This window comes from Trichoplax adhaerens, genomic scaffold (assembly GCF_000150275.1).
Source record: "Trichoplax adhaerens TRIADscaffold_4 genomic scaffold, whole genome shotgun sequence".
Taxonomy (NCBI): domain Eukaryota; kingdom Metazoa; phylum Placozoa; class Uniplacotomia; order Trichoplacea; family Trichoplacidae; genus Trichoplax; species Trichoplax adhaerens.
Genome location: NW_002060946.1, coordinates 7,602,963 through 7,627,329, shown reverse-complemented (window position 1 = coordinate 7,627,329; position 24,367 = coordinate 7,602,963). Strand labels below are relative to the sequence as shown.

At 33.2% G+C, this 24,367-nt stretch overlaps 4 protein-coding genes across 4 annotated transcripts; 1 reads left to right on the top strand and 3 right to left on the bottom strand.

Moving 5' to 3' along the window:
• TRIADDRAFT_24372 (uncharacterized protein) lies at positions 1–2,366 on the top strand (the record flags this gene model as incomplete). The annotated part of the gene is made up of 9 exons (XM_002112192.1): positions 1–105; positions 289–449; positions 617–961; positions 1,031–1,216; positions 1,342–1,504; positions 1,583–1,663; positions 1,749–1,875; positions 2,042–2,139; positions 2,268–2,366. Coding segments are annotated over 9 exons (1,365 nt in total), but the record flags the coding sequence as incomplete, so codon positions are not given.
• A 1,518-nt stretch (positions 2,367–3,884) lies between these two features.
• TRIADDRAFT_56047 (uncharacterized protein) lies at positions 3,885–8,718 on the bottom strand (the record flags this gene model as incomplete). The annotated part of the gene is made up of 14 exons (XM_002111682.1): positions 3,885–4,038; positions 4,173–4,275; positions 4,389–4,548; positions 4,623–4,711; positions 4,802–4,904; positions 5,002–5,061; positions 5,251–5,328; positions 5,416–5,492; positions 5,813–5,855; positions 6,036–6,136; positions 7,595–7,651; positions 7,878–7,978; positions 8,147–8,214; positions 8,590–8,718. 14 exons carry the CDS (start codon positions 8,716–8,718, stop codon positions 3,885–3,887), a joined length of 1,323 nt encoding a protein of 440 aa, XP_002111718.1.
• A 2,458-nt stretch (positions 8,719–11,176) lies between these two features.
• TRIADDRAFT_56046 (uncharacterized protein) lies at positions 11,177–12,757 on the bottom strand (the record flags this gene model as incomplete). The annotated part of the gene is made up of 1 exon (XM_002111681.1): positions 11,177–12,757. One exon carries the CDS (start codon positions 12,755–12,757, stop codon positions 11,177–11,179), a length of 1,581 nt encoding a protein of 526 aa, XP_002111717.1.
• Positions 12,758–16,587: 3,830 nt separating this feature from the next.
• Positions 16,588–23,635, bottom strand: TRIADDRAFT_56045 (uncharacterized protein; the record flags this gene model as incomplete). Its single annotated transcript, XM_002111680.1, has 22 exons — positions 16,588–16,663; positions 16,809–16,941; positions 17,067–17,159; positions 17,274–17,376; positions 17,506–17,601; positions 17,744–17,812; positions 17,986–18,090; positions 18,184–18,336; positions 18,427–18,490; positions 18,593–18,685; positions 18,760–18,934; positions 19,062–19,150; positions 19,237–19,309; positions 19,463–19,598; positions 19,684–19,736; positions 19,838–19,895; positions 20,113–20,184; positions 20,282–20,341; positions 20,476–20,675; positions 20,779–20,809; positions 21,004–21,143; positions 23,584–23,635. 22 exons carry the CDS (start codon positions 23,633–23,635, stop codon positions 16,588–16,590), a joined length of 2,124 nt encoding a protein of 707 aa, XP_002111716.1.
• Positions 23,636–24,367: the final 732 nt, after the last annotated feature.

Below are 24,367 nucleotides of genomic sequence, written 5' to 3'. Positions count from 1 at the left end.
GCATCAGATTGCCACTTGGGCTATAAAGAAAAAGATCCAATTCGCGGCCATGATTCGTTAGTTACCTTCGAAGAAGTATTTGAAATAGCTAAAGAGCATGAGGTAGTTCATCACTAATTTCATTGACCAATGATATATTCATAATTGAAATAAGCTCGCAGTGTCCGTACCTAACCATCTCAGTGAAACGGATAGGCACAATTAAATTTGTAATCAAATTGATATCGGGCAATGCCTAACCACTAGCTATGACAATATACCTACTTCTTTCTTGATTACGAATGTTAGGTTGACTTTGTGTTACTTGGAGGCGACTTATTTCATGAAAATAAGCCTTCTCGTGCTACGTTGCACGGATGTATCGAAATACTAAGGAAATACTGCCTTGGTGATAAGCCTTGTCAAGTGGAATTTTTGAGCGATCAGTCCGTCAATTTTTGGTCCAGCAGGTCAGATCTTGCGTATTTAGCTGCTCAAATTAACTCACTCTATCAAATACGTTAAAAAGTATATTAAAATCACTTCTCAATTTACGTACTCTTCGTACAGAATAAACATTATTATGATGTTAATGTAGGAAAAAAATAAAATGTTATCACTCATGTTATTGTTTCAGTTTCCCGGTCATTAATTATGAAGATCCAAATTATAATATTTCTACGCCGGTTTTTACAATACATGGTAATCATGATGATCCTTCCGGCTCCAAGAATTTATCAGCTATCGACTTGCTTAGTTCATCGGGATTAGTCAACTACTTTGGAAAAACAAGCTCCGTTGATGAAATCTCAATTAGTCCGTTGTTGATGCAAAAAGGCAAGTCAAAATTGGCAGTTTACGGGTTAGGTTCCGTACGAGATGAACGCCTACATCGACTCTTTGCCAGTGAAAAAATAACAATGTTAAAACCGAAAATGGACACTGATAACTGGTTTAATATTATGGTAGTGCACCAAAACAGGTTAGTCATAGAGATAACACGTTGGTCTAATGAAGGAAAACTATACGAAATAACCTACTATTGCTCTAGGGTTAAACACGGCGAAAAGAACTATATCCCAGAAGAATTCTTAAGCGATTTTCTGGATTTAGTCATTTGGGGTCATGAGCACGAGAGCTTAATAACTCCTGAATGGAATCCTAAAACCAACTTTTTTGTTTGTCAACCGGGTTCAACAGTTGCCACATCTTTAACTGAAGGGGAAGCTAAAAGAAAGTAATAGCAACTATGAAAATGACATATATTCTTTATAATTTTCAAATCCCTTCAATATGTAATCCTTTCCTGTACTTAAACTTGCTCTTGTAACTCCAAGCTGTTATTAAACTTTTTTTAAATAGGCATGTTGCGATCTTAAAAGTCTTCAACAAGACTTTTAAAGTAGAAGAGATTCCTTTAAATACTGTCCGACCTTTTTACATCGATGAGCTTTGTCTTCAAGAAACTGGCATTTCTTGCGATGAAAGACATGAACAAGAGATTGTATCTTACGTGAAAAAAAAGGTGATTGGAATAATGTTAAAACTAAATGACGCAATTTGCTTTTATTTATCTGTACTGTCAACAATTGTTCAACTATAGATCGAATCTATGATATCAAAAGCTGAAGCTGAGCATTCTGGCAGTACAAGACAGCCTACGGAGCCGTTAATAAGACTAAAGGTGCGGTCGTTACAATTCGGTGAGACTACTAAATCCTTATATCACTTATATTTCACTGACAATATTATCATGCTTACTAATATAGGTTGATTATAGTGGTGGATATATTCCATTTAATTCATTGAGATTTGGCCAGCAGTTTGTTGGTCGTGTAGCAAACCCTAAAGATATTGTACATTTTTATAAAAAAAGAACCAGGAGGGAAATTACAGGTACATACAATATATATTATTTTAAAAGCCTGAATTTGCTGATTTATTGGAACACTTCGTAATATAGGAATGTAGCAGTTTATTTATTGAATTGTGTCACTAATTGTTGTTTCTAACGCACTTTAAAATGTTGATCACATTATATTCTTGATATTAGACGACGAAGAGATGGAATCAATCGAAAATGCGGAATTGCCAATAAGTATACTTGAGCGAACCGTCAAGATAGAAAATATCATTACTGAATTATTGGCGAATGACTCGGTATAAGTGTATTTCATAAGTAGACTCAATAGAGATTAAAATTATCGAATGCAATAAACTAATTAATTAATCCTCGTTATTAATCAATTAAATTGCAAGGGATCGCTATTTTTTTTTATATTATATAGTCTTATCAAATGAAATTTCTATCTGAAAAAGCTATTGGAGATGCGGTTAGGATATTTGTAGACAAGGAAGAAAATGATATTATTGAGGAGTATGTATGAAAATATTCTAAAGCTGATAAATTTTAATTTGTGGAATTCACGCTATGTTTCATTAACTTTACTATTTTAGACTAGTACACCATTCTTTGAAAAAGATGCAAAATTTGCTGAAGAAAAATCAAGGCTCGACTGACCTTCAGTTGGATCAACAAGTATGTTTGATTACTATAAATTACAAGATCTATTTGTACTGAACAATAGGTATTAATCGACTTAATTTTACATCAAGGTGGAAATTTATAAAGAAACGGTCTTCGGAAATGAAGATATGCGAAAAGTAGATTTCGTTCTCATGTTCTTAAATTTATACTAGTTTACCTATTACCAAATTCTTACTCAATTCAACTGTTATGTTTACTATATGTTACCCCTGCACTTGTGATTGCTAGGCGATCGAAGGTGCTCAAATTAAAAGGCGTCACAGGGGAGACTATGACGATGAAAAGGACTTCAGTGATTCTGATGAAGATATTGTTAAGCCATCTACCTCCGCAAATCCAGAAAATAACGGGAGAGGTAACCGCAGCCGTGATCGTGCTCGAGGTCAAACAAGAGGCCATAGGAATTCTCGAACGCCCAGCAGAGGCAGAGGCAGAGGCAGTAAATACTTACATCTAAAATTTTAGTTTCGGTCAACATTGTTATAATTTACTTATACATATTATCTTCTAATAACAGCAGCTCTTACAAGTTCAGGCTCTGTAAGTACCGCTTTTCTCAAGATAGCACCCTTTTTAATGTACTTATTTAATTGATACCAGTTTGCAATCATTGTTTCCTGTTTTAATACATATAACAACGTATTCTAAATCCGATAATTATGAAGGTATTCACGAGGAAGCCAGCAACTGCTACGGCTAGCTCTACGTAAGTTTATAATTTTGTTGAATGTAATCTTGACTTAAAACTTACGAGTTCTTAAATATCTCGAATGAGGAAATACTTTAACTTTTTACCCAATAGATTAAAATCCAAGAAATCGGAAGTCATTAATCTTGTAAGCACCGTTATATATCTCCAATTAATTAATAATGTCGTTTCTCTTCATTTAATTAGCTGTTCTTTGGTATATCAGGTTGACGAAGACGATAGCGATGACCCATTCGAGATTGATCGCTCGAAAAGATCGCGAAAAGCATAATAGGCTTCAAGCAATTTAATGTAGCTACTGCACAACAGATTTTTCTTGTATCAAATATCGATAACCCATACAGTAGTAGAATGTATACTTTTGTTGAACTTATAACAATAATGATATGGTAATGATTTACTTGCAGTAATATCATTTCGACATGTAACTTGAATTATTTAGCAAAAATTAATGAATTGTAGCATAAGAATTTATTAACATTTCATAAACCACTTTAAACTTTTTGTTCAAAGCTGCAATATAAGTTATAGATGTACTTTATCTCGGAAGCTGTTCAAAAAATTTGACGTTACAGCAAGTTCACAGATTTTAATTAGTATTAATTGATATGCACAAGGGAGAAGATAGATACATTAACAGTACGTACGTTAGAAACAAGATAGAATGGAATGATGTTCTGAAGTTAAGAAGTTTTGGAGAATTTCGTTGACGCAGTCATTCCATTTGAGGATTTGGCGTTCCATTGCGATGCGAAACTCTTCCTTTGCGCCCTTATTTAATCCCCTAGTAACTGTACGTGTTCTATATAACAGGCATAATTTTTGGAATTAGATTATAAATTTTCACATGAATTACGATATTTCTGCATGTTATTAATTATAAGTCTCAAATGTAAATTGAAGCTATTAATGATACTTCTAAACATTACGATGCACCTTGTAGAACTTGAGGTTTTAGCCAACAATGATAGCCTAATTTTATCATTTTCTCCCCCTTGTGTCGAATTAAAATGAGCGAATATTTCCAAAATATCAATATCTACAATGTTTGTCCAAAATGGTTCATTAAGATATGCAAGATTGCATTGTCCGATATTGGCCTGCCATTGAAAATTATTGTAACTTATATAGGAACACATAAACATCACTTACTTATAACGTAATCAAAGAACGATGGATAGGTAAATTGTCCAGATTCAAGGATTTTTTCAGTCACAAAGTCAAAATAAGATGAGTAATTTGGCCAGTCATATTGCGATAACACGATGATATGACCCATGGCCGTATCGTCAGATCTTCTGGTTATTCCTCTCTATCGAAATCGAAAAGTATGTAATCATTTTTAGAAATATTATGAAAGGATAACGATGCCAGATAATACGATACCTGCAAACAATATAGTAGATGCTCAATACAGAACTTCATTAAATTGCTGTCGATGTAAGGAATGAACTTTATAAATCGCTTACTATTACCTAGATCAAGCGAATTACGAGAAGTTGATTACAACGCAGTCATAATTTGAAGCAAAGTTATTGATACAGTTCATAAATCTTTAAACTTACTATCATTTGATAAGTCTATAATCATGTCTGTTCCACTGGAAGATTGAATGTGATTTACTGGAGCGTACAGCATCATAAATTTTAAAATATTCCTACAGCCTTCCTGTAATATTTGCAGATTGAATAATACTTAAATACATATATCTTATTTGTCTGTACCTCTATAATAGTATCTAGCAATTGTAAATTATTAGAATTACCTTATGCTTATTGATGCAAAGTAAGCAACTAGCAAGTTGTAACACGAAACGTATGACGGACTGTAAAGAAGAGTTTAATAATCCGATTTATTACATCAAACGAGGTAAATTATAAGATTATTTCGAATAGTGGTTGGTATATGTTAATTCGAAAGTGAAATAAATGGATATTTCTACCCCTCCTTAAGATGCATCAGTCAACTATTAAAACTGATAATAAGATTATAATAAAATTATCGACAATCTCACATGTGGAGCATCTTCTTCGTCAAATTCCGTCTTTGATAAATGACTACTAATCCATTTTATTGCTCCATCATATTCTCCCTTAATATAAACGTATGCGTTGATTAGTCAAGTTATCGAAATTAATAGCATATCGAACCGTACCAAAATAAGTATTTTTACTCTTACTTCGTAAATAAGCATATCAACACGGAGAGAAGTAAAGTAATATTCGAAACGTAGTCTCTTTCGTATTCGTCTAAAGTCTAAATAATAAGAATAAATAAATACATGCAGAAAGGGCTTAATATGACTTGCATGATTTGAAATAAGCTGACAATAGAATTTCAATTTTTAATAGTGGCTGACAATCATAAAAAAATTTACCAGAACGGTAATCGGAGTCGGCCAATACCTTCCAGCATTTAGTAGCCACCGTCAAGAATGGATAAAAGTGGGGTTCAGACGCTTAATTATCACATTCAGGAAAAATTAAAATCAAACACAGTGAACTTTACTAGGCAAACATAGCCATTACATTATAGATGCAATATTATAACCGCACGATATTGTAAGAATAAATTACCGGGCGGTTTCGGTTCCATATATACATCTTCGTTATCGCTATCCTAAGTTGTGGAACGTAAATATAATAGCAATAAAAGCGGATTAGTAAGTGCGATCGATTGTTTCAAGCATAAATCAAACAGTATCTTTAATTTCTACATGTCTGCTAAGATAAGCTTCATGTTAACTTATGTTATTCTGTTCTAAAAACAATACAACAGTAAAGGCGAAATAAAGCTCACCTCTATAGACGCTGTGACTTCGCAAACCGATTGCAGTAAAACGTATCCATTATTGCTGGCAGAACCAAGAGCCAGGTTTGCGCTATCTTCTATTTCAAATACTACATGAAAGAAGAATTATAATCAAGAAAACGATCAACAATTTCATCACAGCAATTAGAAATTTGGCGATCAAATTGTAAACCTCCTGTCGCATTTAGATTATAATGATATGCAGCATAGCATAACAACACAAAGTATGAGTACAAAACTTCTTCTTTAGTTATGTCCGATTGACTGAGGTTCTGTAGCAATTTCCAGCATTTTTCTACGTCACTATAAATTGATTAATTACCACAACGTGACATATTATTTAAACGTATTTTTATTTATTTACCATTTCACGGCAGCATGATAGTTGATACTAACCCCTTTAGCAATGGTATAAAGCACTCTTCAATCTTTCCATCATTAACCCAATTTGCTTTAGATGCGACAGACACCAAAGTATCGATAACATCTTTGTAATGCGCCGCACTGTTTCCACTATGTTTTTTGAGCAGAAAGTAACGAATAGACAATTCCAGCCAGTTGTATAGAGAAGTCGTAGGTAGATATACAATATTATCGGCATCGTACTTTCAAAAAATAGTGATAATTTCCAATTAAACTAAGAGGTAAATTACTGTTAAAGACAACTTTACTCTTTATAGTAGTCGCTATAAAAATGTGACAATTAATGAAATTGACTGTGCGATATTTAATCAGTACCTCATCCGGGTTGTCAGCGAATAGAATGTACGGTCGCTTTTTAAAATCAAAGGAACAACGGAGCATGCTGTAATAAATTAACATACACACCCATTTAATTATCAATAGACTTTTTAAAAATATATACTACGTAACGTCAAGAGCTTCTTATATAATATCTGTTTGTTAAGATTAGAAATTAAAAAATGCAAATAAGGCGTGGGATAATGTACCTAGTAAAGATTCGAACTCCATTAAGTACCGATCATCTTTTGGGTTGTTTAATGCATCCTCTAAGGTATTCACTAGCTCTTTCTGTTCAATTTTTCGGAGTAAACAATGTGATATTACAAATATTTTAACAACCATATGAATATCTACTAATTAAAATTTGTTGCAAGTTCGAAGTATTCATGTAAATGAATACCATACACATTACAGCACCTATACTTTGCTAGAATCAAAATAGTTAATGATACATGCATTCCGTAATTCATGCTTAGAGCTTACGCCATGGGTTATTATGGTCTGTGGATAATTTCGTAGTATTAACAGCTTCAGTTTGCATTTTTCAGCAGTTTGTTGACTATTGTCTACAAGTATACCCCCAGAGACAAAATTTTTTAGGTGTGTGATACTGTTCGATTATAAATGGCAGTTGTAACATTAATTCTACTATGAACTAGTGTAGAATCTAAATTGGATAATATGAATTACATTCGCAATATTGAAACTATTTCAATTAATTATAGGCATCGCTACAGTAAACTTACATATCATCGAAGCAAACTAAAACTCATCCAATATAATTACTTTTTAAATTATTTTACCTGCAGTAGCAGTTAATAAACCCAACCTCTCTTCATCGCTAAATTCATTTAGTATTTCTAAAACGATAACCAGATATCACGAATTATCAGAAGTAATATATCATTTTATAAAGTATTCAAAATTTAAGGAAATAGCGATAAGACACAGGACACTATACGTCAATTATGGAATTACTTCAAAAGCATACTGTAATACTGGTAGCTTTTAAAGCAACAATAGTTGATGATGCAGTAATTTATCCGGTAAGTTCAAATATCACTAAATAGGTGTATTTATCTGCACCTTCAAATTCTGCATTGTCTTCACTATTACCAACAAATAAGGCAAGGCAGGAGTCTCTTAGGAGTTGCCATAGCTTGTCTTCGCTAGTAAATTTATTTAGCCTGTTGAACGAGTACCAGGCATTATTTAAGTAATACAATAAAACAAACATATTAAGTTGTAATCAGGTATACTGTACAAGTTGTATAGCATCTTCTCAATAGGTTTCAATTTTACTCTAAAATATTCTATCATAAACAGGAACGGCTGATAGAGTATGGCAAACATACATCGTTGTTAAAACAGTTGCAGCTTGGCGGTACTTTTTGCAATTTTTTTCAAAATTATAGGCAAAGAGCTAATTCAATAGGAAAAGGAATCATTAGATTGAATCCACAGCATGGCACACCATTAATTCGATAATATCCTTATTCAAACTCAAGCTCAACATAGACAAACATCAAATAAATGTTACTGAATAGTGTCTATCATGCCCAATGCACTTTATTTTAAAAAGTTCTTATTCTCTATTTCGTAAACACTGTAAACCGCTACCGACTTTAACCTAGCTAGACGTCTTTAATGTTCAACGTTGATATCGCGTTTTCGTTATAAATCAACAATCAATACATATATGAATATAGTAGACTATAGTATCCTATCTCTGGATTTCTAAGTTAACATCAGTAAAATTGGTATTCCATCATTATCTGAATTATCATGTCTTTATTACCTGAACTTGAAAGTTATCAGGAAATAAAGATTTACAACTAATTAGCCATGATCGAGCTCCATAGATATCGTTGGATACTTGTGCTTGCTCAGCTTGGCCTAACATCCATAGCCAATCTTCTTCTTCCATCGTTTCCATTACACTACGTTGAGACGATAACACAGTAAGATACTATTTAATCTATGGAAAGAGCTTCTAAATAGGCAATTACCTTAGCAGCAGAATCAACTCTGAACTATTTCCAACCACCACTATCGACCAGATCACTAGACTGCCATTTAAGCTCGAGCAACAATCAGCAAACCTTCATCGCACATGCGCAGTTCAAATTAATTTTGTATGCTTCATACTATATGAAACTTCTTTATAGTAAGTAGTACAGTACGTTGCCACAGTGTACAGTACCATGTAGTATAGTATGACAGTACTGTATACTGTACGTAATAGACGTATGGACGCCTGGATTGTCTTTCCCATACAGTACAATCATCAGGACTCAGAATAAACGCTTACAGTATTGATCGCTTACTGCAATTTACGTCAGTACAGTATAACCTAGTCAGAATGCATCGAACTTGAACGACTTATCAGACTTCTAAACTAGAGTTAACTATCAGAGTTTTTCTTAATACTAGTTGGATATCCAATCTAAATCAACGAAAATATATTCTCCATAAAGTTTTAAAGTGTTACATTCAGAATATAACTAGAGGATTATCTTAGAATATATGCTTCCTAATATCAGTACAGTATAACCTAGTCAGAATGCATCGAACTTGAACAACTCATCAGACTTCTAAACTAGAGTTAACTATCAGATTTTTTCTTAATACTAGTTGGATATCCCATCTAAATCAACGAAAATATATTCTCCATAAAGTTTTAAAGTGTTACATTCAGAATATAACTAGAGGATTATCTTAGAATATATGCTTCCTAATATCAAGTGTAGTTCTGATACTATCATAACTAGTATATCGCTCGCTCCCTATACTATACCTCGCGTATACTTTTGCTGTTTACTTGATAGTAAAATTGTTTTGCTGACCCACAATTTCCCTGCCTGAGCATATTATATTTTTGCCGGTAGAATAATAATTATTAATACTAATCTATCAAGATACTATCAGGATAATATGGAGAAATTGTACGCTGTACTATTGATTGCGTGCAGCAAAGTGCCCTCTGGTGTTAGAAATACTGTCCATTATCGTTCAAGGATTAAAACTATTTGATACTATCTCGCGATAGTATAACTGATAATAAATAATTGATATCACTATTCTAAACTGAAATTTCTCTTTTTAGAAGCCCAATAACACATATTATAGTTAGTTAGTAGTTTAGTGAAGTGGATCTTAATGTATTTTATTATTAGCTATTCTTTTCTGAGAAATAAAGATTTGAATTGATGTAACACGTAACTACCGTAATTTGCTAAAATCCTTGCAACTGTTTATCTTACAATTTATAATTATATATGAATGTTATATTCGCCATACTAAGATGCGTGATATAGCTGTTTCGAATACGTTCAGCATGTGGGTCGATACTTCTATGCTTTAGACTACGGATTAATCACAGGTTGTTATGCCACAGGTTCAAGCATAGTAAAATTACTAGGAATATATCATAGAAAATTGAACAACGAACTACTATTTAAACAAGCCAAGAATGTTACCATTCCATAACTCAGTCTAAGAATAACACTCTGTAGTCTTATTAAGAGTTAACGTACAAGGTGCAGTGAGAGATAGATTTTAATTGAGTGGCAGGGTAAGAGAGAAGAAAAGGAAAAATGATCTCGAGTTCGAAATACTATATGTCAACATTCTGTATAGTGCACTATCCAAGTGCAACAGTAACAAGTGCCAACGTCTGATTGGCCATATCCAAGTTAGTAGTAGTGTAGAAGATGATAAAGATTACTGTTGCAAAACAGCTTTGCTACAAAATAACGTAATGCAAGATCAATCAGTCGATTCCCTGAATCATTTATCAGGGAACAATATCTACTCTTTCAGGAGCACTTTTCCTATACTAGTAGACTACAAAATGACTTAGACACCTCGGATCTTACGTTAAACACGAATCACAAGAACTAACTTTATTATACGATTATCGCATTTATATACTCTTTTACAATAGCAAAGACATCTTAGTTAGTAATATTAACGTTGAAGCCTGATAATGAATCAAAAGCTAATTTTATCTACTGCTACCGAATGAAGACAACAGTATTTACCAAGATAGACATCGAATAACTAATACAAAATTGTCAGATTACAATATTTCCTATCACGGAACATTTCTACGATAATCTACCATAAGTAAATTACAATCACAGTGATTTGAATTGTAAGAAGATTATTCTCGATTCCCTAATTAAACTACTAATTTCAGTAGGCTGTATATATCACCATAAAAGCTAGTGCTATATTTAAATATCATATATCTAAATAAGAAACTCTTCGTATAAGGGTAAATCAACAAAATTATTCTAACATAGATGTTTCTACTATAATCTCGATATTACTAATTCTGCAGTGTCTAAAATGTAAAGATCCACAGATTAACGGTATTACTTTTAAGATATCGAATCAATTTGCTGCGTAAGAAGATACCGATGTTTCGATAGTAACTGCTCTTTAATCTTTGTATAAGAAACTATACTATTTTTATCTAAGTTTGTTGCTGCAGCGCCGCTCTCAAGGAAACATTGCTTAATAATACCGTTCTCAATCAGATTATCTAACGGTGCTAAGTAGTCTTTTAGAGTGAATAAAGTGTCCATCGTAGATATATTCGATACTATTGGCACCATCCAATGAAATCCTAATATACCACCGTATTTATCTCCTAATAAATTTTTATAAGCTACCGATACTTGTTTTTCATCAAGTGGCTGGACCATTAACACTTGGCCTACTTTCTCCATTTGCTTAACACAAGCTAAATAAGCGATATAGCTGATATACTTAAGCGATATCAAGCTATAACCGTTATATAATTCTTCTTCATTACAATGAAGATCTTTCTGACTCTTAATATATCGCCACACACTACGATAGGGCTCTACTTGACTTTCACATAACCATATCCAACATCGTTGACTAACATGTTCTGCAATTTTGTTACCGCTTTCTTTATCGATGCCATTTAAAAGACTTAACGGTACATCGATTCCATCCATAAATCGTTGTAAACAAAATTCGTCGTTCCTTTCTAATACTAATCTACTAATAGGCGCTTCGGTTATCAATGTTATATTGTAACGAGAAGAGTAATTATCTAACCATTGACGATGCTTTCTGGAACGTTCGGTTATATAATCGATATAATCGTCGAAAGCTTTTCTGGTCATATAATTAGTTAGAAATAATTGTAATCCGACTATAATATATTCTGCAATCGGAAGATGAAAATATAATGTAGGCATAGTTCCTTTACCTATAACATAAAAAAATGGTACCATATTTTCGAGCGTTTGATGAATTAATTTTTCGTATGGATGCCATTCATCGCATTCCAGTTTTATTCTTTCTATAGTTTGATCTTGTTGTAGATTATGAGTTGCGCTCGTTATCGGATATTGATTTTCGCAGTTATCGATGCCTTTCAAATTATAACCATACAGGCATACAGCTGTAATAATAGATCGTATAGGTTTTTCATCGATCGAAATAACTTTTTCACTTAGGCTCGGATGGACATAACGATCAAAGTTAGCATATAAACCGCCGATTAGCTTGTTATCACGTAGAAACGCTATAGGATGATATGCATCTCGCCGTCGATCTTTAGTAATTAAACAAGATTGATTATCATCGACAAATATTCGTACAGAATAACATCCAACAGGATAGTTGATAGCGTCGCTATCACTATTAAAGAAACGACGGATTATATCTGTATGGCGATTATAGTCTCTCGTACGCCTCCGCTTAGTTTTCTGTGTATGAGTAAATGTAGGAATGTTATAATAAAGCTTACACACACTCGGTAAAGAATCATTTCTGCAATAATACGCCATTAAACGAGTCCTGTAGACGACACCTTGTTGATGATTGTTATTACTGGGTGAAGATTTTTGTAAAATTATCAAACCAGGTAGACTGTTGATTGATACGTGGAGGTCAGAGGGATTTAATTCGTATTTAGATTCCATAGATAAATATTAAGATAGTAGATCTTGAATTTAAGTTATTAAAGTCTAAATAAAAGTTCTTAGCAAATTTAGTATCAATAAATCGCTGTAATACACATGTAACAAAATTGCCCGTAAATGTCTCTGGCTCAATTTTGGTAAGAACCCTAACTAAAATTAAAAGGAAAAAGATCAGTTAATTTAGTATTCTTACGGCGTAGGAACTTATCTAGTAGTATTAAAAATCTAACTTTGCATTATTGGGTCGTATGATCATCCTTTATACAGTCCTCCGCTAAGTTTTTTATCATATAGTTCTTCCTCATAGGGACTAATAACTTTGAAAATAGTTCAAAGTTTCACGTTTGATAAAATTAGCGTTTAAACAAAATAAAAATATAACTTATTCTAACAATGTATTGGTTAAAGTACGTACCGTCCAGCAAGCTATGATTGTTCTAGCTAATACCCAAATGAATTAAAGTATTAATAAAAGCAATGTCAGTATACTTACTATAATATAATTGTTAACGAATAATCAATGAACGAACGACTATACAAAAACAGTTTTGATTCTTGATTACGTTAAAAACTTGCATACAATTATGGATAAAGGCAATTAACGCGAATTACAGGAGATTACCAATAGTACTCGTATGCAATAAATTATTGTATAAGAGATCGGTCCGGCGAGTAAAATCCTCAATCAGGTAAACTAAATTAAATGAAATCATTAATTCATAAATCGCCGAGCCTGAGCACAATAACAACCTGATATGTATAACATTCAAGTTCATACTATAAAATTCGTAGCTCTGAATATTATATGAATTGACGATAGTAATACTTGCCAATCTTTCAATCGACAAATGGAATTGCCTTCATAGCACATCCGAGTATTTTTATCTGCTATTTCAGAACAGTGCGGTACCTTATATTAATTATTTCATTACTTTAAGATATGGTTTGATCTATTTTTATTTCGGAATCATTCAGAATTTACAAGTATCTGAGCATTTTCAATAAGATCGGGAATCTCTAAAATTATACGGTAACCGTAGTAGCTATCAGCACAGGAGCCGTCGCACTGATGAAAGGGATTTTGATTTCAGTTTTTACGTCAATCTAAATTGTCGAAGTTGTTTATCGTTCTATCATTACCGTGATAACGGTTAATGACCATAGTATTATATACCGATGCAATACGGCAAACCGGCGGTAATATGTATTAATCAACTCATTTCAAATCAGAATAAGAGAAAATACAGCAAATAGATATAGATGTAAAATAACATTGTTAACTATATTTCAGGATTTTGATAAGCATACTATAAATTTATTTATAATAAATAGCTTAGGCTAAGGCTGCCATTTTCCAAAGTAACGTTGGCTATATTGAGGTACCTTTTTGCAGCCAATGCAATACTGTCTCTTAAATCAGCCAATATCCACCTTCTAGAATATTCACCGAGATTACGCGCAATTTGATTAAAATTAAACTGCACCAGATCTTATTTCAATTTAGTCTGTCATTGATTTAGTAATATCGTGCATTACATCAGTAAAGTTACAATCGGAGTATAATTTAATCTCCTGCATCTAGTTAAACCAGGTAGAAAGATAACTGATGGTAGTTCTATTAACAGTAGCTCATATAGTTACATTTCTAGTTGGCTACCACCGTGATGGGCTGCCATTTTTAGTACGGCGAGAAAATTAAGCTATACTCGTACTGATTCATCAATATTCTTTCGCCTTTTGAAAAAATTGCATTATTGTTTTATCGCCACTAAAATTATACAAATAAAGCATACTTTACTTAAAGTAAACAATCGTGTAGCATACTTGAATATACCGTATAATGAAAGCTTATACTGTAATATAATCGGAATTTAGCAGAGAGAAATGAAGTTTAGACAAGGACATTATTTCCTTAAATTACTAGCAACCAAGACAGGTTATTCTATTCTTTCAATTTAACTATGAACGCTTGTATCCGCAATTAAGCTGATTCACTGTAATCTATGCACGTTATAGAAACATATTTCATACTGCATATGCTGTATGTGGTATTTTAAGTTACAAATATGTAATATTAATATATTTGAGATAACTCGATTCGTCTATGTGGGTAGTTCGGTGACTGAAGAATTATGCGGCAAAATGAAGTAGAAGCCATGTTCCTATATGTTAGTAATAATTCAAAAACGTCATCACTATGTTTACTCTAGAACTGATATTTCAGATTGATATTAAAGCGTTTTGATTAAATAAATTAATTTATGATGTTCTATTCGATAATAATGAATAATAACCTGTGTTTTTAACTTTGTTTTATCCCGTCGTATCTGCATTAAGCTTAACTGGCTATTATTAAGTGAGATGTATTGCTCTTAAAGAATTATTATTCATTAAGTTTCTCATCCAATTTCTAATTTAATAAGGTATAGTATTTATTACTGATTAGGATATCCGCAGTGCTCACACAGATGCCAGATTAAGAAAATAGCTTAATACGATACGGCAAAAAAAACGTATAACTAACCCTATGATTGCAATTTAAAAGCTAATACAGTTTTTGCGTTTAAAATTATAATATGCCAAATATGCTTACCATATATAATAAAATAATGATATCAGATTATAAACTCTCCTAAAGTGATATCCTTAGCAACATAGTAACCGGATGTTTTTCTGAAATATTTCTTCTTTCTAGAACTTCGGTATATGCTTATCCTTATTCTACATATTAGATTATTTGAATTTATAAAATTTCTATTTAGTTTAGATACAAATATATGGCAATTGCATACGGAAAATAGTTTCCTATAATGTGAATCTCAGGGGTAAAAATCGCAATTTTATTTTTCAGTATCGAAGCTGCAGCAAAGCTATCATTACATAACTTACTTAGAAATTCACCGATAGAGATTATATCTAGGATATCTCGCATACTTTATAATATTACATCCGAATGATAAATTAAGATTAAATAGCATAACGATGCGTTTATAAATTGATGAATTATTTAGTAAATATGACTTTAAAGTTTAGTTTAAGTGAGACTTGCAGTTACCGTGGCCCCAACGATAGATGTTCGTCAGTATTGAGTGACGTTATGGGCAATCATCGAGAGGATTAGCCTATCAAAAGGCTCATATAGTTTAGTTTCTCTCTATAAATCACGATTTACATTATAAATAAGTATTCGCAATATTTTGGAATAAATAAATAAAATATGGTATTGACCGTAAGCCCCTCAATTTAACAATAATCAATTAATTCGAACCGCTGTATGTCTGATTTTATTCAGGCTTGAGCGATATTTGCATGTCTCGATTTTCAGTGAACATGTAACCGAAACACTGCGCCGCACCTGCTGAAAGTTAAAGTGTTCGGCGTTTTTACAATTACTTTTTAGGAGCCCAGTGTGTAGACTTCTGATATTTCATTTGATATTATTTAAGGATATAAATAGTTACACCGTTCTCATTCTTAAATGGTTTATTCAGGGACGGTTCAGATTGCAAAAAAATGTTATTAAAATACACAAAGTAAACTTTATTTGAAGGTATAAGGATTCAACACGAATAAAATATTACAGAATAGTTTATTTCACTTACTACTATAGAACATGGTTATCGATAACTAATACTACCACTGCTTAGTTTGCTTGTTGTCTATACATCAGAAACGGTACAAAAAATAGTACTTTTCGTCGAGTCGTAGAATTAATGCTTGTCTAAGGGAGTGTTCTCGGTGCTTTAACTTCATCTAACAGAAACCGCTTATTAATTTCTGCGTTTTCAATTATTCTATAGTATTTATTTAATCTAGAAATTTGTAAAAGCTTAAATTTTTCCAAATGAATCTAAAACTGAGTGAAGAATTTCTACGCCATGTAAATCCCGCAGCCTTTCCAGATGCCTTAAATGAAAAACAATTAGTAATTGTCGCTTAGTGTTTTTATTCGTGCAATCTGGCATTTATGAAATATCATTAATATTATCTTGAATTGTTATAGGCTATAAGGTGTCAAAAAATCCAGAAGCATCAACAAACTTGCTCTTACCTTGCATCGCTTTGGCTTAATTTAGCCAATGCAATCCCAGCATTTTTTCGTGTAACATTTTTCCGACTGCTATCCACTATCCGTAATAAATCAGCAACGATATCGCTTCCAATAAATAATTGACTTATTTTTGCTATCCATCGGTAGGAGATTCGAGAATAGCAATAAATAAAAGTAGACAAAATTTAATTAACTAGTGCGGTACTTATTGTGCACAGTACTATATTCAGACGGTGATTTATATCTATTACTCTTTACCTTGTCCGATTATGTGGCTGCAGGCAAGACTAGAATTACCAACAATGCTATCATCATCCGAATTAATCATCATAGTAAAGATTGTGACTAAATCTACAAAAATTGTAAAAAATTAAAGCAGTTTATATATTATCTTTTAGTTAAAAAGCCTAAGCTAGTAATGTAATCAATAAGTGGTGAGTAATAAAAACGACAATTTTCAACTACCTTTGAAGTCGAGCAAAAACTCGATGGCAGCTTTCTGGTCATTTTTTGTACAATAGGCCAGACATGTCGATAAAGCTTTAAGTGTGACTGAACGACCACGATTCTATCAATTCATATACATTGAAATACATATGTTTAGGCTCAAACATCAGAAATGGACAGGCTTTAATTTTTTAATTTACTTCATTTAGTTTATATACGGTTCTAAATATCAACCTAAGATATTTCTTACCACCAATATTGCTGGGCAGATCTTAGGTAACAAATCTAAGGACCATGATTTCTTTGTACAAAATCCAATAAGACGCGCAATGCATCTAGTTAAACGCTAAAATTTTAGATGTGGAGAGTAAGATAATCCAGCGTAGTAATTAAGCCAAAAGGTAACTAGTTATTAGAGATTACAGAGATGAAATGCAGATTTTGCTTGTAAAAGTGGGACTTTTACAAATATAGTTATTTACTCGTACTTCGAAAATATCTTCATTTTTCGTGGTTAAGATGTTAACAAGACTAGGAAGGAAATCGTTTGAAAAATTCTAAAAAATATCGCAAAGTCATGTTAATCCGAGTGAAGTTATGACATAAAGGCGACAAATAAAACGGCGTTCATTTGAAAGACTATCTTGAAAAGAATATATGAAGATATTTTAGTTCGGCCAGCTGGTCTACTCCTAATTTAAATTTTATGATTATTTGTTTATCATTAAACCTGAATGGCTGCATTTTCTGACGCTTGGGCGCAAAGGTTTAACATTAAACCTAACATAGCATGGAGTAAATTCTCAACATTTTTTGGGGCTTTTGCAGCTATATTCTAAAGTTATGTTAATACAAATGTTGGCAGTTGAATAAAATTGTGTAGACTGGTTCATTACAGGCGTAGTTAGCAATGGAATAGCTAGCTTACAAGCAAATGCCCAATTCCCAACCATAAAACTGTCTGTTTTGCTAGACGTTCACGAAACCAGTCATCAATAGCTATTAAGAGCAATATTTCGGAAAGAGATGAATAATAAGCGATATCCTCAGTCTTTAAGTTCTTTAATTTCTTCGCATCTCCCTAATACAAAAGTAGAAATGGATGTTAGTTTGGGCAATGTAACGGCCTATATGGTATGAATTTATCTATTACAGAAATTTTAAGATTTACCAGAGCACTACAAAGGGGATCCACCATGTATTTATTAATAGATTCTCTGCAAATGATTCGAAATCTGAAGATAAAGTGATAAATGAAACATTCTTGTCAATATTGTTGCACACAAGTAGATTTTTACGGTTTCTTTTTCAGATTTTTAATTCATAAAAAGTTATACCTTTCCTGTTCTTGTAAACTTTTGATGATATCCAAGGTAACCCTTGCTAATCTTCGGTTCATACACGATATATTAGTCAAACATTGTAAAAATCTAGAAACAACATATTTAAAGTTATTACTACAGATATCCTTTGAATTATAATAATTATGCAATAAAGAAGCTACCGTGGTTGTTCTTGCAACTTGTTAAATAATATCCATTGGCATCTATTCGATCCTTTTACTAATAGGGCTATAATGATCGTTACATGAGTCACAACTTCTTCAATATCGCAATTAATCCATTTGGTAGCCATTTCCAAGAATTTGCAATCCTCTAATAGTATCTGTAAATTTCTATCTGTAAAGCGATTTCGAGAGTGATTTGTTGATAATTGATAAATCCGGTTTTCTTGATAACGTATGCATTGTGAGCAACTATAAATTTGAATCTAGCCAGCCAATTGTATATAATTTATTTCTCTTACCATTATTTTCAATAGCTGCGGTCATCATTCTAATCATGGCGGTAATTAAATTCACTTGAGTTTTATTAACGGTAGATTCTTTCCATAATCTGAAAGGGTAGATAAATGATATTAATGTAATAAGAGTAATCCATGCACTATCCAGAATAATTATTTGCAAAAATTCATCACTAACCGCGTTATAAAAGAATTCTTGTGAATAATTTCCCATCCTCCACACACTCTATAATATGCCTGCTTTAAATCTGCTGATTTAATAAGAAAATCGATTGTTATCAATCCTTGAATACTCTTAAAACTCTCGATAGAACTATTAATAGATGCTTATTTATTGTGAATGTTGGAAGTTTCTTTTGGTTATTATGAAATGAGGTAAATCAGTTATTGTAGACGCGCATTACCACCACCAAGCTGTAATCCTAAAGTATCAAGGGCAACAACGATATCGTTTTCTTCCGTTGTACTATCATTGCATTTGCCAATTAGTGTTTTAATCAATTCGTATTCCTGGCTCTCGTTTGTTGAAGCTGTAATTGCCTAAATTTTTTAATCCAAATTAATCAATTGGAGTTTCACTTTATATGATAAAATTTTAATTACTATGTGATTAATGCTCTTTTACCTCATTTTCTTCCGTTTTGCCTTGTCTTGCTATTTCGTTAAGTGTTTTATAATCTGTTGAATAATACAGAGTATCCAAAGTAAAGTTCTTTAAAAATGTTCTGAAATTGGCAAAACAGATATTGTTCTCGATCGTGATTTACGTATAGAATAACCTTGGATAATTTTGTTTCGCTTGGTTTTTTCAACAGCAGTATTTAGAATTTTGTCGGCCTAATACGTTACGAAGAAATAAGTAATCAAATAAGATCAATGCTGAAATTCTTAATGAATTGCAATGAAAACTTTTGAAAATTTACGATTGTTGTATAAATTAATGCTATGCAATTAGCAGATGGTTTAATAGTGGAGGGTTACTTTTGAGGTCCAATTTAAGACTGACTACTATTTCATTACTTCATTTTACGTGAGTACTAGTGATTGATATTACCTCGTCGTATTTAGCTTGCTGAATCAAAGCTTTTGAATAATGGACGTACGCTTTCAAGAATTTTTCATCAATCTATGATCATTGCGTTACCAATCGATGAATTAAAATTATTGCAAAAAGGATTACATTAGAGGTAGTATAAACAGTGTTAGATAATCGAAGATCGAACCCGTAATGCCATGTCACAGTCAGCGATGCAAGAGTCCCAATCTTTCAGTTTAACATAGGCCTAAAATAGATATTGAAAACAGGATTCATGGATAGAATCTATTTGGATTTAGTGTAGTTCAGTCTAACCAGACACTGCATCACATGCTGTTTCAGTTAATAGCAATTTCGCCTATAAACTAATTAGTATTTTACCTGTGCCCTGTTAGTGTAATAGACGGTGATGTGTTTTGCAGTTTCTATTGCTTTGGTATATTCTGCGATTGCTAAATCGAATTGGCCTTCTCGAAAGTATTTATTTCCTTGATCTTTGTGTCTATTTGCGATTTCTTCTCTTTTCTTGCGCCTTTCCGATCTTTCTTCAGCATCCAATTGTAAAGATCTACAAAATGCTTCTGCCAGTCAGCAGTAATTATCAACTTAATGATTGGAGAAATTGGCAAAGGTTTTGTCATATCATTTAAACAAATGGATAATGTTAGTTTAACCGATGCTGACCTTGATCAATGGATTGCTGGGGATTATCATTCTATAATAGTGAACAAATGGCATTTTATAACAGCTTAGTAAAGGTAAAGAGAGGTAATCTATCATAGCTTTAGCAATATTATTACTTTGATTAAAGTTGAATACTACGAGTATAATCTTCATAACCTATAGCATTGGTAAGGTACATCATATTAACGACAATTTTGGAGTAAAATACGTTAATAAAATGCTTACGTATTGACTGCTTGTGGTTGATTTATTGATGGAACTTTTATCATATTTTAATTTCTGGTTGCCAATCAATTCATCAGCCTTTGACATTGCCTCTTTAGCAACACCAGTATCAGAAGAAGCTAAGTCTTTGACCAGTGATTCTGTATGCATTGAAAGCAATAATTCGACAGTAAGCGCGTATTCATTAGCTTATTACAAGCCAGAAAATGTAGGTGAAGGCTGTTATGTATTTTATGGTGAGAAAAAGTGTTTGTCAATTGGAATCATCCATCGTTTTAGTATTCATTCCTTAACAAATTATGATGGTAAATATCATTGCAATAAAGTGTTCTCAACTGGTTATCGTTTAATAAACTTGAATAAGATGCTGTCATGATCAAGTTGATAAGAACTTACTATGCACTATCCGATAAAGAACATTATCATCGGGTAGCTTGAACGATGTTGACTTGAATAGTAATCCGACTGAGAAGGGTATCCATTTTTGGACAATTGAATACTATTTGAGTGGATTGCTATAAAATGACCAACGAAAGCCATTGCAAGTTGTCGTTTGCATTGAATTTACGCATAGAAGGATTATACTATTGGTAAAACGATTTTTCTAAATGATGTTAGGTTACATCAATCGAGAAAGTCTTGTCTTACAGTTACTATCCATAGGAGTTCATCGGAACAGTATTATTATTATTGTAACACTTTAAGATTGGATATTTATGTTTCAAGTTTCAGCTGTTGTTAGTATTTTATTACAGATAATCGATTACGGTCTGCTTCGCAAAATTAATAAGGGGAAGTTACTGCACTGGCACTGCATTATCGATGTATCGATAGGCTGGTAGTTAATGTACGCTTTAGGACTGTGTGTTTTTTTCCAGCCTTTTCCTCATCCGGCCGTGATCGCTTCACGAAAAACAGTTATAGAAGCGTCCCAAATAAATCTCCGTTATTTATAAAAAGTTAAAGTTGCAGTCAGTCTATTATTTTGTATTGCTAGAACGCGGTTAGTTTAGTCAAGTTCATCAGTGTTAGGTACGTTATTCTAAGTACCGCAATAATCCATGATTATTGCTTAGCAGTCTACCCAAACAGTCGTAGAAGTTAAAAGATAAACATGGATTGATTCTTGACCGTTCAATCAAGTTTAAATTGCGATTCGTGTATTGCTTATGCCGCTAGAGCATAGTCAAGTTGATCAGTGCGAGCTAACGTATTCTATCTGTACTGTTGATCGATCTAGCCAAGTATTCTAACATATCCTTTAGCCCTGTGGATTACATATTATTTTGGAGCCTTTCTCGAAGAACATTGATCAGTGATTACTCACTATTTACTGTGTTCGAACATGGACTTCTAAATTACCAATCATTCAGTAGTCCATAGCTACAACTTGAAAGATCAACATTCGTTCTTTACTCGTCGCTAAAATTTGCAGTTTGAGTCTAGCTGATCCTGCTAAGAGCACAGGCAATTTCAAGAAGTTCTTTAAGCTACCCGTCCTATCTGTCATGTTGATGGTTGGTCGATGTAGCCAAGTAGCCATTGCTTTAGCCCTATGTATTAATTTGGAGGCTTTCTCTTCTAGCACGATTGTAGACTGATCGTCGATCGATAATTATTCATCATCGCCATACCCAAGCAACGGATAATGTTTGTCCGTTGTTTGCAGTACATTAAGCTACCCGTCCTATCTGTCATGTTTACTGTTGATCGATGTAGCCAAGTAGCCATTGCTTTAGCCCTATGTATTAATTTGGAGGCTTTCTCTTCTAGCACGATTGTTGACTGATCGTCTACCGATCATCATCGTACTAAAACTACAGACGAAGTTTGTCCGTTGTTTATAGTATATTAACTACCCGTCCTATCTGTCATGTTTACTGTTGATCGATGTAGACAAGTAGTCATTGCTGTAGCCCTATGTATTAATTTGGAGGCTTTCTCTTCGAGCACGATTCTTGACTGATCGTCTACCGATCATCATCGTACAAAAACTACAGACGAAGTTTGTCCGTTGTTTATAGTCCTATCTGTCATGTTTATTACTGATCGACGTAGCCAAGTAACTAGCCAATGCTTTAGGCCTCCGTCTTATTAATCTCGAGGCTTTCTCCTATAGCACGATTCTTGACCGATAGTCTATCGATAATGAATCATCATCGTCAAACCCAAGCAACGGATAAAGTTTGTCCCTTGTTTATAGCCTAGATCAAGACGAGTGGGAAGGCGTTGTATCAAGGATAACCAATGTCCATTTACGGATGCTAGTAGAGAATGTCTATACAGTATATTAAGCTACCCACTCTATCTGCCATGTTTATTGTTGATCGATGTAGCCAAGTAGCCATTGCTTTAGCCCTATGTATTGATTTGGAGCCTTTCTCCTATAGCATTCGATTGTTGACTGATAGTCTATCGGTAATTATCATCATCATAAGCAACGGATAAAGTTTGTCCCTTGTTTATACTGTACTGTATATCAAGATGAGTGTGATTGCGATCTATCAAGGTTAACCCATGTCCATTTACTGATGCTAGCAGAAAATGGAATAGACTAATGAGTGCTTGCGATTTACATACCGACATTGTTGATTTTATCCAAGAAGGAATCTAATTCTTGTTCTTGATTCATCGCACTGTAGGCAGACACCTTTCCAATAAGTTATTAAAGCACTATCTCGGGAATTTGGGATCGATTGTACCACACGTCTCTTGCAATCAACCTGAACAAATGTTTCACTTAACGCTTGATTGGAAGGTTGAGAACTCGAGAAGGCGATTTTATCCACACCTGCGATGCTGTCGGTAGCTTAATGTTGGCAACGTCCGATTTCTACTAGTCAATGTTGACATAGTGTTGATTACCGACAGCAATCGCTTTGGATTTGGTGTCGATGTTGACAATAAAGTATCTCCAGCAGGAGATTTGTTGTCTTAGAGTAGACCATCACGTGAAATCAAGTACCACTGCAGTACTCTTATGCTATTTTACTGTATTGGATGAATGGCGGTCTACAATAGCAATCGCTGCCATTGAGCGAAACCTTGTACAATATGGATATTAAGAGAGACTTGGCCAATTGAAGTCTAGGCTCTCTCATGAGTATGATATTTATTTGACAATTGCAATCGCTGCCATTGAGAGAAACCTTGTACTATATGGATATTAAGAGAGACTTGGCCAATTGAAGTCTAGGCTCTCTCATGAGTATGATATTTATTTGACAATTGCAATCGCTGCCATTGAGCGAAACCTTGTACAATATGGATATTAAGAGAGACTTGGCCAATTGAAGTCCAGGCTCTCTCATGAGTATGATATTTATTTGACAATTGCTGCTTCAAGAAGGGCCAAAAGGCATTC